Here is a 13,295-nt window from a genome sequence, read left to right as displayed (position 1 = left end):
CAGGAAGTCACATGCGCTAGCGACCATTAGCAATGCTGTTTTTGGTGATTTGGTGAACAAAACGCACACATAACATGTAAGTTTCTGCATTAAACACCACTACATTGCGATATGTCCATTATTATCTGTCAAAAATGGAAAACGTTCATTAATGACTGCAGTGGCTAATTATAAACAGCAGTTCCAATCTTGCTTAGCGACAATAGCATACCGCTAGCTTTCAGAACGAAACCTCAGTCAAAAATGCTAACATGCTTCACTTTTAATGTGCAGCCAGGCTTTTTTCCAAGCCATTTTGGGCCATTTTGTGGCCCATTCTCCATGAATTTTACACACAATGCAAAGGGCAACAGGCTTTTTCAAACTGAAAAATCAAATCTGATCAAAAACTGAAAAATGACCAAAAGGGAGACGCAAGGTTTTATTCAGACAGTGATACGTAAATGAACTGCATTTCTTGGTGCAAGCATTGTTTATTGGGTATTCTCATACTCATATTGGGTTTCTGAGTATTTTTTTAGTATGGCTTACATAATGTAGTGAAAATGTGTGCATTTTATGTTGTTGCCATTGTGTCTGCTGCTGAACATGCCTTAAAATGGCCAGTCGAAAAGCTAGGCTATTAATGTTTTGTAGTTTATGATTTCGACAAAGCTAAAAACAGGCACTTTTTTTAGCCTGTTTTTAAAAAGTCCATTTTGTTACTAGTGGTTAACACCGCTGCCTTTTACGCTGTAGACTAGGGTTCAATCCCCCACCTTGGTAAGCACCCTACACTATACCAATAAGAGTCCTTGGGCAAGTCTCCTAACACCACCTTCGCCTACTTGTGAAAAATGATCAAACTGTAAGTCGCTCTGGATAAGACCGTCCGCCAAATGCCGTAAATGTAAAAGTCGTATAGCTGCTGTAGCACAACCCTTATTTACTGTGATTTTGTCCTGTTTTATGAATTATATCACATTATTTCTCTTTATTATATTTTTATATATTTTTCTACGGTTGAAACTCGCTAACGGTCAACACGGCGCGCGCTCCATTTAAAAAAAGCCAGAAAGCAGCGGCGGTTGAGCTCCTCACCACGCGTGCCTCAGCGCCTTCAGAAAGCGCGAACGCGTCCCTCACGCCCATTGGTCCCCTCATCCTCCGTTTCCCTGGCAGCCCGCGGATGATTGACAGCCTGGGCGCTCGGCCCCGCCCCCTGTCCTCCTGCTCCTCACTCGGCTTGGCGCTGAGGCGGGAGGCGCAGCAAGTTTGTGCGGAGAAAGAGCGAGAGGGAGAGAGAGAGAGAGAGCGTGTGTGTGAGAGAGAGGGGATGCAGCGGGCTCCCGGCGCAGCCTGAAAAATGGCACCACTCTGGATTTACCCGTTCCTCCTTTTCTGCCTCCTGTTTTCCCTCAAACCGAGTCGAGCCTTACGGAGTTACCCGGAGAACGAAGGTAAGCGGGGCGCCTTTAACGGCGAGTTAACGGCTGAGGGTCCTGTGGTTGTTGGCTAAAGTGGCTTGGATGCTCTAAACCTCCATGAATCATACATGAGGCGAACATGGCTTAGCAAAGAGAGAAAACAAGGTTTTTCTTCGTGTTAAGGAGCTGAGGAGCCAGGACTGAGTCTCTGAGCTCCGAAAAGAGTGGAAAGTGAGTTTGCTCAAGTGTAATCCGCTCAAAACTGAGGTGTTTGCCAGGTTTGGAACGTGGTGAATGCCAGGGAGCGAAGCGTGTTGAGGTAAAAGTCAACGTGTGGCTGCCTTTTGGGGGAGGCTTGAGTCCAGTGAGGCGACTTAGTCGGTCGTTTTCTGTCACAAATACAGTTTTCTTGTCTCTCTTGGAAGGAAGCAGGCATGTGGCCGAATCCTCAAGTTTGAATAAGTGTTTACAGCTGCTGAAAAGTGCGAAACACAGTCTTTTCAAACCTGAAAACCTGTACTTCGTGGCTGCCTCTGGCTGGATGTGTGACAGCCAAGATGTGGACGCTCCATTTCTTTCCTGGGAAATTTATTAAGAAAGCCAATGACCTTGTTCAGAAGAACCCAACCTTATTTTCTTTGTTTTTCTACGCCGTTTCAGCTGTGAAATCTTTTGTAACGAATGGACCAAAACGCTCCAGAATTGCTTAGAATAAAATCTCTTTACATTAAAAGTAAAGAGTGTTTGTGCTTCCAGTTTTGGAGATAGGTCTTTGTCTTTGGAAGGCGACGGAACGTAAAACAAAGGTGCTTTTTTGTGTGACAAGTTGTGGGTGTGTATAAGACCCCAGTCGTAGCGGAGGAAGAGTGTGAGGAAGCTCAGAAAACAGCACCGCCCTTGGGGGGGAAAGGGCAAACACCCGGGGGCTATATTGTGGCCTGGAGACAAACTAACCTCTACACTGTTCAAAAAGACGGTTCCAAGGGAACCACGAAGACTCAGAGAACCCTTCGCTTGATTCATGGGTTCCAGCGTCGTGAACAGGCTGTTCAGATTGATGGAGAATGTGTAGTAGATGTTTTTTTATAGAACTGTTCTTGAAAAGGGGTCCGTATAGCACCATAAACGATTATACTGTCGTTCCAACGTCGTGTTTTTGGTACGATATAGAAGCCTTCTTGCTAAGAGTGCGTGATAAAGTCCATAAACCTCCATATTCATTTAGTTTAATGACTTCAAAATCCAACAGAGGCTCGTTTGGTCATCCAGGAACCTGAATCCAGACTCCAGTCGAGGATGTGATACAACAGCCCTGGAAGGTGAAACATCTGCAAGTAGTTTCACAAAAATGACAGAAAACCTGGTTTAAAATCTGGCGAAAGGACGGAGAGGAACGGTTTGAAGACACAGTTTTCCCATATTTGTCCTACAGCATGGCATTTTTCAAGACCACTTGAGCTGGAAGGGTGGGATTTGAGTAAAGGGACCCTGATGCTGGATGAGGTGCCACCTCAGTTCTTGTCAGAGTGGGTTGCTCTTCTTTGGACCAATGGTTTCTTTTTCACTCTCCCTCTCTTTTTCCCCTCAGCCGGTTCTTCAGCCCCCTCGACCGTCCCCTTTGCTGCTGGCCTAATTGGCAAATCATAGTGCCCCGTGGATGGCAGTGCGCATTTGTTTCTGTCCCGGGCCTGACAGTATGCGCGAGGCTTATGTGAGTAATCCAGCGGCTCCCTGTGCCGAGACAGCCACGGCCTCGGCCGCCTCGCCTCGCTGTGCTCCGTGTGGCAGTAAATAAAGAAGCATCTTCAGGAGGCAACCCGCTGGGCCCGCTCGCCCGGCTGAAAGATTGGGTTATTTTAAGCCACCGCAGGAGCTCTGCATGCTGTATGTTTTTCCTCTCTTTAATGGCCTGAACATAGAGGTTTCTCTAGGTGAATGGCCACGTCGCACGCTTTGGGAATCACAGTGCGTCCACTCTTGACCGTCCATCAGTGTGCCCTCGGAAGAGTCCAGTAATTGTCCAGTTGCAAGGCAGAAGAAGTCACAAAGAACTGTTTTCCTTGCTTCGTTGTCAGCTGAAAAAGCACTTTATGGAGTCTTAACATCTTCTTTTGACATTTATTTGGTATGTATTATAATTTTTTTACAGTCCGGGATGTGGTGGCTGAATTCGCAGCCTAATTTATTCCAGCTTTTTACACTTGTGTACCAAAAGCACTTTGGCCTGCTTAATTTTTTAATCAACAAAATGACTCAAACTAGTATAACGATGCTCAAGGGCATCAGATGCCACATTTAGAAGTAGAAGACTAGATGGAAGCTGTACATAACTGTTATCCTGGCTCCACACTGTTCTTCATAACCCTCCAACCACGGGAGTGAATTATGGAAACGGGTCTGAACTCAGAGCACTGACGCTTCTCACCAGCAGAGGGCACCAAACACTCCTGCTTTCTTGTTTAGACCTTGATCCCAGTGCTCTCAGATGGTTGTTTACTGAAAATCATACAGAAAATGAATTTCCCCCTCTCACTTTGATATTATGAATATTTTATTCATTTACGATCCTTGAAGCGCTTTTCACACGATTTCCTCCCCGACACAAACGTGATGGAAAATCAAAGCTCTTATGTACATTGCTCCGTCTAGAGCCACTATCTCAGCCAATCTTGCTCAGCCAGTGGGTGAAGGGCTGCGCAAATAATCTTGCTGCTCTGTTGTGTTGAGTGTTCACTGAAGAAAAGAGTGATCAGCATATTATGCCACTCTTCATTTGTCTCTTGTGGCGCGACAGTGGTGGGTTCTGACCTCCTGCTTTAAAGCAGATTAGATCGAGGCCGGTCCTGGTTGGTGGGCTGAATTCAATTTAATGGCTTGAAATGTTGAGGGCAGAGCCTCTGGTGAACATAGACGACACCATGGAAAACTTCTTCTTCTTATTCGGAGGGAGAAAAACATTCTCACTTCAGAAGTTGTTGTACATTTCTGCTTTAAAGGTCTACTTTTTCTGCCTAATCCGTATTTGCTGCATCTGTAGCATATGGTCAGCTGTTGGACAGTAAGTTGGATGTGTTTCCCGGAACTTAACCAATGAACAGAAAAGCCATTGACTCAGAACTCACATAATAGAAGCCAGTGGACAGATGCTGAAGCAGAGATTGGGTTGAAGAATGCTGGAGTACTTTTTCCATTCAGAAATTATTTGTGAATTTCTGCTTTAAAGGCATATTTCAGCATTTTTCAGCAAAACGGCTGTATGCTAAATCTGTAGGATATGGTCAGGCTCCGCAGATGATAAGTCAGATGCATTTGCTGTACTTGGTAATAGAAGTAATACGAAGAAATAGAGTAATAGAAGCCATTGATTCATAGAAGCCAACCTAATTAGAGATTAGGTTGAAAGACACTGATATAAAATGTGATGCTCAATAAATCTGTCAGATATCACAACAATGATAGTGCGCCTCTGACTGGATGTGATGCAAGTACATATGCTTTTTTTTTGGATATGTAAACACATCTAACTAAAAGAAAAGAAAAATCAACATCTACTTATATCAGAAATTATTGCGCTGAAAGGTTGAGAAACATTACCTCAACAGCTTTTTTGAATAAAGGCTACAAAAACAAGTACATATATATGCTTATTTTAATATATTATATAAGCACACTAGTACAAATAAATATTTTTGCTTATTATTGTTGTTGTCATTAATTGTTTTCACTGTCCAAAGAAAATTATGCATCTCGATTTTTATTTTTCTACATCGTTTCAACACATCAGCTGTCCTTTACATTCTGTGAAAGTTTCATGATGACTGCACAAATAGAAATGCCCCAGAATCACTTGGAATAAAATCTCTTTACATTAAAAGATAAGAGTGTGTTTGGTCTTTCCTGTAAACTTACTATTTTGTTTTTCGTTGGACAGCGACGATATGTATGTTGTGGTAGTGGCCAATTGTGTCTCACACAATTTAAACACAATACAGATGTAATTTTTGATGCATTTTATAGGCTTTATATATATTTTTTGTCTTTAAATAGTTTTTGAGCTGTGGAGGCATGTCGCTGCTGTTGGAACAAAACCTTGTATCTCCAAAATGGTAACTTTACAGGAGAAGGAAAAAACCTGCTTTACTTTTAATGTAAGTCAATGGAACTAGAATGCTTTCAGGTCATTTTGGGCCGTTTATTTTGGTCTGTTCATCATGAAATTTACACACAATGTAAAGGCCAACAGACATTTTCAAATGATGTCAAAAATGGAGATACAATGTTTTGACAGTAACAGTATGTTTTGTTATTGGCTGTTTAGCCTAATGGTTAAGTTACTCTTCCCCCACATGGGAGAGCAGGGTTCCAGTGCAAGGAAGCACTCATTAGGCTTCTAACAGTTTGTGTTGGCAGTGTAATGACGTCTGTCTGACGATGTGTGTATGTGTATATCTGTTGTTGCAGCCCTTAGCTTTGTGTTTATTGCTGAAAATCAAATAGAACAAAATTATTTATCATGCAGCTTTAAAAATACTGAAGCGTTTCTTTAATTCAGAAATTGATCATCAGTTTCTGCTTTAAAGAAACAATCCAGTGTTCTAAATACATGTAAATGTTATAGAAAATAAGGATTTTTAAGTGAAATGTTACAAATAAAATGGTGAACACATTTTTGTCACTGTTGTGACAAGAGAAAACCGTAAGGGAGTTTTATTCACTCACATACTAGGCAGTAATACTGAACCTACAAAACACAAAATTGGATTTGTAGTAGATTAGGGAGCTGCAGTCTCAAATATAAGACATGTAGTCACATGCTACTGTGTCTCAGTTCAGATATGTGTAACAAAAGATAATAAAAACTAAATAAAACTTCAATTGTGCTGAAGACGTATTCAGTCACAGCCTATAGGACTTCACAGTCCTGCGCAAACAAAAATAAATGACACAAAGCTGGACTTCATTAAAGACATGTAGTGTCATACCACAGTCCTACAGCGCTGTAAACAGCATGTAAACGTTTACATGCAGCCTAATAATCTGTTAATAATCCGACTAATAGCTCAATCGGAATAGAATACGTCCATGTGAACACCTCAATCGGAATAGTCTAGTCCGATTGAGGCCATTCGGAATACAGTTTCTATCCGATTGAACGAGGTGGGTAATCCTCTAAATAATCCATTAAATAGAAGAATAATATCCGTGTAAACGCCTGAATACTCTATAATCGGAAGGTGTAAGTACGTTCTGCGCATGCGCGTCGCGTCACAGCGAAAGGCTTATACCGTTCAACACGGCGGAGCAGAAACTGGTCAGCAGAGGAGACGAGGTTTATACTCTGACCTTTAAAAGACGGCGGTGGGACAGACGTCCAGCTTCTGTGTCTCAGAGCACGACGTCTTCCTCTCGCCGCTTCCTCTATAAGTACAGGTGAAGGACGTTTTTCTAAGTCTGACAGTTTAGATCAGTTTAAAGCCATTAAAAACACAAGCGCGCCGACTGGAAACTCATCTCACGCTGACTGGACATCACGTGAGGTTCGCCGTCATGGTCATTTTGCATCGGATTACCTGTAGCGAACATGTAAATGAAGATTTTGATGAGATTGTTGAGCAGAGGGAGAATAAACACCTCAGTCTGAATCTGTAATCCGATTATTTTCAATCGGATTGGCAAAAATCGTTGCATGTGAACACAGACACTCACTCCTCTGCTCTTAATGAGAGACGCCGCGCACGGTCAAGTCTCAACATGAACTACAGATGACTCACAGGGCCAAATAGAATATATATATATATATATTGCTGTGTTGCACATCAATTTCATGATGAATGGACTAAAAGAAATGGCCCAAAATGACATGGAAAAAATTCTGGTTCTATTGACTTACATTAAAAGTAAAGTAGGTTTTTTCCTTCTCCAGTAAAGTTACCATTTTGGAGATACAAGGTTTTGTTCCAACGACAGCAATATGCTATATGATGTGCAGTTAGTCACCATAGTCACCAGTCACCATAGACACCATAGACAATAGGTTTGATGAATTTCCTTGTTCTTAATAAAGAACAGAAAAGCTGTTTGCTCAGAACTCACATCATATATTATTCTTTCCGTTCAGAAACTGTACTTTTTACCTTAAAGCAACTAGTTTCTATTTCTAGCACCTCTATCAAACAGTCAGATAATAATAAGTTAGATGTATTTCCCCATAAATAGCAAGTGAACAGAAAAGCAGACCCAAATATAAAACAAGCCAAAGGGCAGGTGCTAAAGCCAGTACTAAGTTGAAAAATAATGTAGTATTTATTCAAACATTGTTCAGAAAAGAATATCTCAGCATTTTTCATCCTAATCTGTGTTCCCTGCATCTGTAGCATGCTACCAACTACCAGACTAATTTCCCTGTAGTAAAGGAACAGAAAACCAATTGAATCTGAACTCGATGGGAAGATGCTGAAGCCGATATTAGGTTGAAAAATGCCAGAGTGCTCCTTTAGTACCGTTCTGGAGTTCTTCGTTGCTCCTTTGCTGTTGCTCTTTGCCTCTTTATCTTCCTTTCATCCTTGTACCACCAAGCTCTCACTAGCTGCTTCACTATCCTTATATCCTTCTGTGCTCAAGACGTGGGTGACCCGCCTGCCTCAGTCTGCTTGTATTTAGCTGTGGTCGGCGATAAACACCCGCCAGCCATTTGTTGGGCAAGTTAGTAAAGGAGCCACTGTTCAGGTTTTGGACGGCTATCCTTGTCACCACAGTCGCTCTTTATGTCCCTCGCTTGTCTTGGGAGTGAGAGTCCCTTCATTCAAGCTGCAGCGCATGCAAAACAGCCAAAGACTCACAAGTTCATTTCACTGCTTGCCTCATAAGTCCACCGGCGCACTCATATCCTCTCCTTGCAGGTGAAAGCTCAGCCTTTCTTTTAATCGCTTGAAATCCTTAATAGCTGCAGGAATGGACGGATGTATAGATCATCCGTGGTGTGATCAGTCAAGGAGAAGCAATTAACCAGATTTCATTTGTGCTGTAATTTTTGTCCATGACCTTGAACTGATTAGGCCATTGATTGTACCGTACTCACCATTGGGTTTCACCCCTATTACTGGGATTACTGCTGGTCTTGTACTGGGAATTAAGGGTCACCGGGTGATGTGTAGTTATAAAAAATGCTGCAGTGAGATTGCAAAACCCCCCAGTACACCATCATTACCTCACCATGCACCTCATCCCTCATCTGTTTTAGACAGGGTTGAGTCATTGATGATAACGTTGTATGTAATGAAATTAACATATGAATAAAGTCCTGCCAATAAGGATAAGGAGTACGTTTTGTGTTTACTGGGTACTACAGATTGCCTGGCTTTGACCAACATGTCTTTATCTCAGCTAAAACAGTGGTTTAGGTGTAAGACAGCTCAGAAGCAGTCATTGTGGGTGGAAAGAAAGATCACTTAAAGTGTGCTCAGTTGTTTGTTTGGGTTGTGTCCATTGCACTTGTAAAGCAACAATTCCTTTGACACGCTGGGTTGGTAACCCACTTTCACAGGGATGCCCTCTGCACCCCTAACAGAAACACTCTGTTAGCCAACGGCCCTGTCTTTGCTCGCTAATGAGCAGCTAGCTCTCTTGCTCGCTCTCTCTCTCTCTCTCTCTCTCTCTCGCTTCACTTTCATTCTCCTTTTTTTCCCTCGTTTTTTTACAAATGAGAGCCTCCTGTTCCGCCACCAGTCCGCTAGTGGGGAGCTCATTAGCAAACTAGTCGACACAATAGCGGGCTAAGGATCCTGGCTTTAAACGTCACACTCCGCTATACTGTTAGGCCTCCGATCCTGACCTTTTATTTGTCTAAATTGAATTCATCTGTTAGCTTGCTTGCTTGCCGCCTCCTCATTTATTTCCCTGTTTCCATTTTTTTTTTTGACTCAGCGTGTTCAAAAGAGCTGCTCTGAAACTGCAGCGGTGCAGTGACACAGTGCAGAAACAAACAGTCTTTTCGTCAGTCTGGTCTTTTCAAACCGTTCAACAAGATATTAGCAACAGGCTCTGCCTTTTCTCTCTCCTTTGCTTCTGTCTGCTTTGGTCCCTCAATCCTCAAATCTATCCGCAGAGGGAACAGATGCCGGACCATTTGATGATTCCGCCCGTGGCGGGGCTTCCTGCGAGGCGGGTCAAACGGTGGTCGGATTTCCAATCTGATGCGAGCCCGACCTTGGCTGTGGCTTCCGCCGCTCTCCTGGAGAGCATCTCTTTCAAGCGCCAAAACCAACATCCCTGGCCGCCTCTCTGGGTCAGCCTGATAGCGATAGCGGGCAAACGCAATGCTCTTTCAAGAGACATGATCCAGTCTTGTGTGGTTTTCGGAGAAAGTGCTTTCAGAAATTTAACACACACACACACACACACACACACACACACACACACACACACACACTGTAGCGGATGAGGCAAAGCTAGATGTAATTCAAGGATCCTGCAGTAATGCAGCCTTTGACAGGAAAATAAGAAAGGCTTAGATGTGTTTATGAATCCGGCCCTGGGGCAGCGGTCACTTTTTTTCAGTAAAAAGATGTAAAAGTGATACTATAATGCACCACAGGACAAGTGGTGGTTGGCTGTTAAGTGCCCTGAGAGCAGGTTAAGCGCGATTGTTTTCTGGGCACTGCCTGAAACGGAGATGTTATTGTAGGGTTCCACACCAATATTTCATGCTTCATGCAACGTGAGCCCTGGAAGAGCGAGGGAGTGAGAGAATGGGAGACGGAGAGAGATATCACTCATTCTCGCTTTATCGTTTGCTGAAATGAAGGAATGAAGGACTTGTGTCGTACCACCCACTGCCACAACTAGAGCTATTCTGTCAGGGAGTGACAGAATGTAGTGGCCTTGGTGGTAAAGTGAAAGGAAGCTGAAAGAGACATTCCTATAAAAAAATCCTTTTAAGTCAGTAATAAACATGTGTTGTTTGATGTCAGGGCAGTTGTTTTTCTTTTATTATATTTCAGTTTTACAGTTGATGTTGTTGATGCAAGTGACATAAAAAATAAGTTTTTTTGCCTTTAAACAGATCAAGTTCTGCTGAACGTCAAGGTATACTAATAGCTAACATGGGGTCTGTTGACTCTTGCCGATAGTAGGGTTTTTGGCTGGTGCTTTACTGCCATATTCATAATTAGTGTGATTGTCGATGTTCATTAAGGGGAAACTGTTTTTCCACATTTGTGCATAATGCAATCATTAAGATGTGAACACAAGCTTTCAGAGTGGTTTGAGTTTTAGAGAAACTTGCTGACTCAGAATTGCTCACAGTGGAGGTGATAGGAACCAGACGTCCTCTAAAAGCTCCCTCACAGAATGTTAACACATGAAATGGTTATGAATAGCTGCCTGATGACTGAGATATTGTTTTATAATATTTTTGCAGTGAGGTTTTGGCCAAAAACTTTAGTTTTTTATAAATCATTCTTACCGAGCAAGCAGACGCCGGGCATTGTAAGGCCTAAAGAACACTTAGCATTATTTTATCTTTATAACCTAAATTCAGAAGACACATGTTAGTTCATTGGTCATTTTGGATAGTAAATAAAATGGCTATGTTTGTGTTGTACACATTGCAACCCACTTTATCACTGCCACTGTATAGAAATCAGAGTCTATAAGTTTCTCTCCAATGGACCTTTTCACATCGATCACTCTGAATGACTTTGTTTACATCTTAATGATTGAATTATGGAGAAATGTTAAAATATATATTAGTTTCATTGTTAAATTATGAGTCTTATGAGCCATAACTGAACAACAGGCCTGCAGTTTGAAGGTTTCAGGCGGAACTGTTTGAGATTCTCGCTCTCTCGCTCTCTCGCTCTCTCTCTCTCTGTCCCCATGTGGTCTCCCTGATGTCCAGGGAACTGAGAATGCCATCACTCAAAGTCTCCTTCTAAAGCTTTGTGTTACCATGGCACCAAGCTATGTCCTTGCTATGATGCCAAGCTATGGTGTGAGAGAGAGAGAGAGAGAGAGAGAGAGAGAGAGAGAGAGAGAGAGAGAGAGAGAGAGAGAGAGAGAGAGAGAGAGAGAGAGAGACAGGGGGGGGGGCATTCAATTACGCCTGTTCCTTCTCCTGAGTTCTGTGCGCATCAGCTCTCGTCACACTCCATCGCGTCCTTGTCCAGGGCCCAGGACTCCAAGCCCATGCATTCTGCCTTCCTCATCTCCATCATGGCCAGATGCCCAGAAACAGACACCACAAGACCACAAGTTGTTCAAAACCAAGTTGTTTAAAAGCTTGGGTTATAATTTCAGCAAGTACAGTCTATAGATGATGTGAATGATCAAAGGCTTCTTCTTTGGGACTTCTCTAATGTAGCTGGTTGTTCTCTCTACACCAGGGGTTCTGAACTCCTGTCTTGGACAGACCTGTTTTTAATATCCTGATCCAGTCCTGTGATAAACCTATCCAGATATACTGCAGGCTGTGAGATGTGATGATGGTAGCTGGGTATTCCAGTAGGATAGTAGAAAGTAGAGCAGTTTGAGAGTGAGAGCCTACTCTTAGATGTGAAGTGAATGAAAAATATTAATATGAAAAAACAATTCATTTTAAAGCTGAGTGGTTTTTAAAGAGATCAGTATTGTTATTGACTTTTAGTGTCAGTATCAGGAAGGAAGAGGTGGTATTGTGCCATCTTTATTTCATATTACAAATAGATAACATGCATACATGCTTACATAAATAAATGAACGAATGAATGAATAAGTAAGTAATTAAGTAAGTAAGTAAATAAGTAAGTAGTGGATAGAGAGTTTTTACTGTTTAAAAATCCTCATTATTTGGCTACCGGTGTTTCTTCTAAAACAGAATTTTTAAAGAAACTTTCCCCTGTATAAAATCTCTGATTTACAGTGAATCTCATCCAGCCATTTGAAACTGTTTGTCCTTGCTGCCTTTTGTTACTGCTCCAGAAATTGTAGGTTGTATCTCAGTTGGACTTGTGAAAAGCTTGTTCCCGTCTAAGCGTAGGTATAATATATAATATATATATATATAATATATAACATATATAATCAGGACTGTTGGTTGTTGTGGTCAAGACGTCACAAAGGTAATATTGTTACACTCAATGCCATTTTTAAAGTAGGGATGCCTAATCTGGAATTTGGACTTTTAACGGACTTAGAGACTAAAATCCTTTTACTTTGTGTTTATACCTATATACACAAAAAGGTTTACTTAATTGCAGAAGATATGTTTCAGTAGGGACAATTATTGAGGTTACACCCTGATTTTCAGACAAAGTGACACCTTTACTAGGTGTAGTAAACCTAGTAAACTGGGTTTCTCGAACTCCAGAGGGCGCTCCCGAGCAAGTCCAGAATGAACATATAAACAGAATGTTTATAAATGCTTAATGTATGTATAAAAGTATACATTCATTACCTGAACACTGAACAGCATAAAACGTTTGAACACCGCTGTTACATTTTAAAGAGCTTTTAAAGTTATAGTAGAGCTATTCGAGTTATAGAAGTTTAAAACAGCGTACATCATGTACATTAATGATGTCTGTGAGCACATCTGTGATCCCTGTGTGCTCCACTCACCATCCAATCAGCACTCAGTAGCAGTAATGCCAGCATCCAGCTGCCCAAAACAGGTGAGTCTTCTTTGCTTTTTTAGTGAAATACATCCTTCTACTTTCTAAAATTAAAAGAAAGTTCTGGGCATGTACTTATAGACTATTCTGACTATTTTAACTTTTTGTTTTTAGCCGTTGAGCTCCATTCATCGCCACTCATCGAGGACTCATTCACAGGCTCCCTCTTTGCACTCATTTTTTTGATATAAAGAGGGAAATAGGAAGTGGCTCCTCATAAACTGACTCTACCACTTGGACA

The 13,295-nt window shown here is 41.9% G+C and overlaps 1 protein-coding gene across 1 annotated transcript in view; it reads left to right on the top strand.

The window, feature by feature from the left end:
* Window positions 1-1,222: 1,222 nt before the first annotated feature.
* The window catches only part of epha4b (eph receptor A4b), a 189,112-nt gene continuing 177,039 nt past the window's right edge, over window positions 1,223-13,295 (top strand). Inside the window, exon 1 of the mRNA XM_017700284.2 lies at window positions 1,223-1,439. Within this exon, the coding sequence (XP_017555773.1) occupies window positions 1,346-1,439 (94 nt within the window). The 5' untranslated portion in view covers window positions 1,223-1,345. The remainder of the gene's footprint in view (window positions 1,440-13,295) is intronic.

Source organism: Pygocentrus nattereri, chromosome 2, assembly GCF_015220715.1.
Source record: "Pygocentrus nattereri isolate fPygNat1 chromosome 2, fPygNat1.pri, whole genome shotgun sequence".
NCBI lineage: Eukaryota > Metazoa > Chordata > Actinopteri > Characiformes > Serrasalmidae > Pygocentrus > Pygocentrus nattereri.
This window is presented reverse-complemented; position numbering and strand designations above follow the sequence as displayed.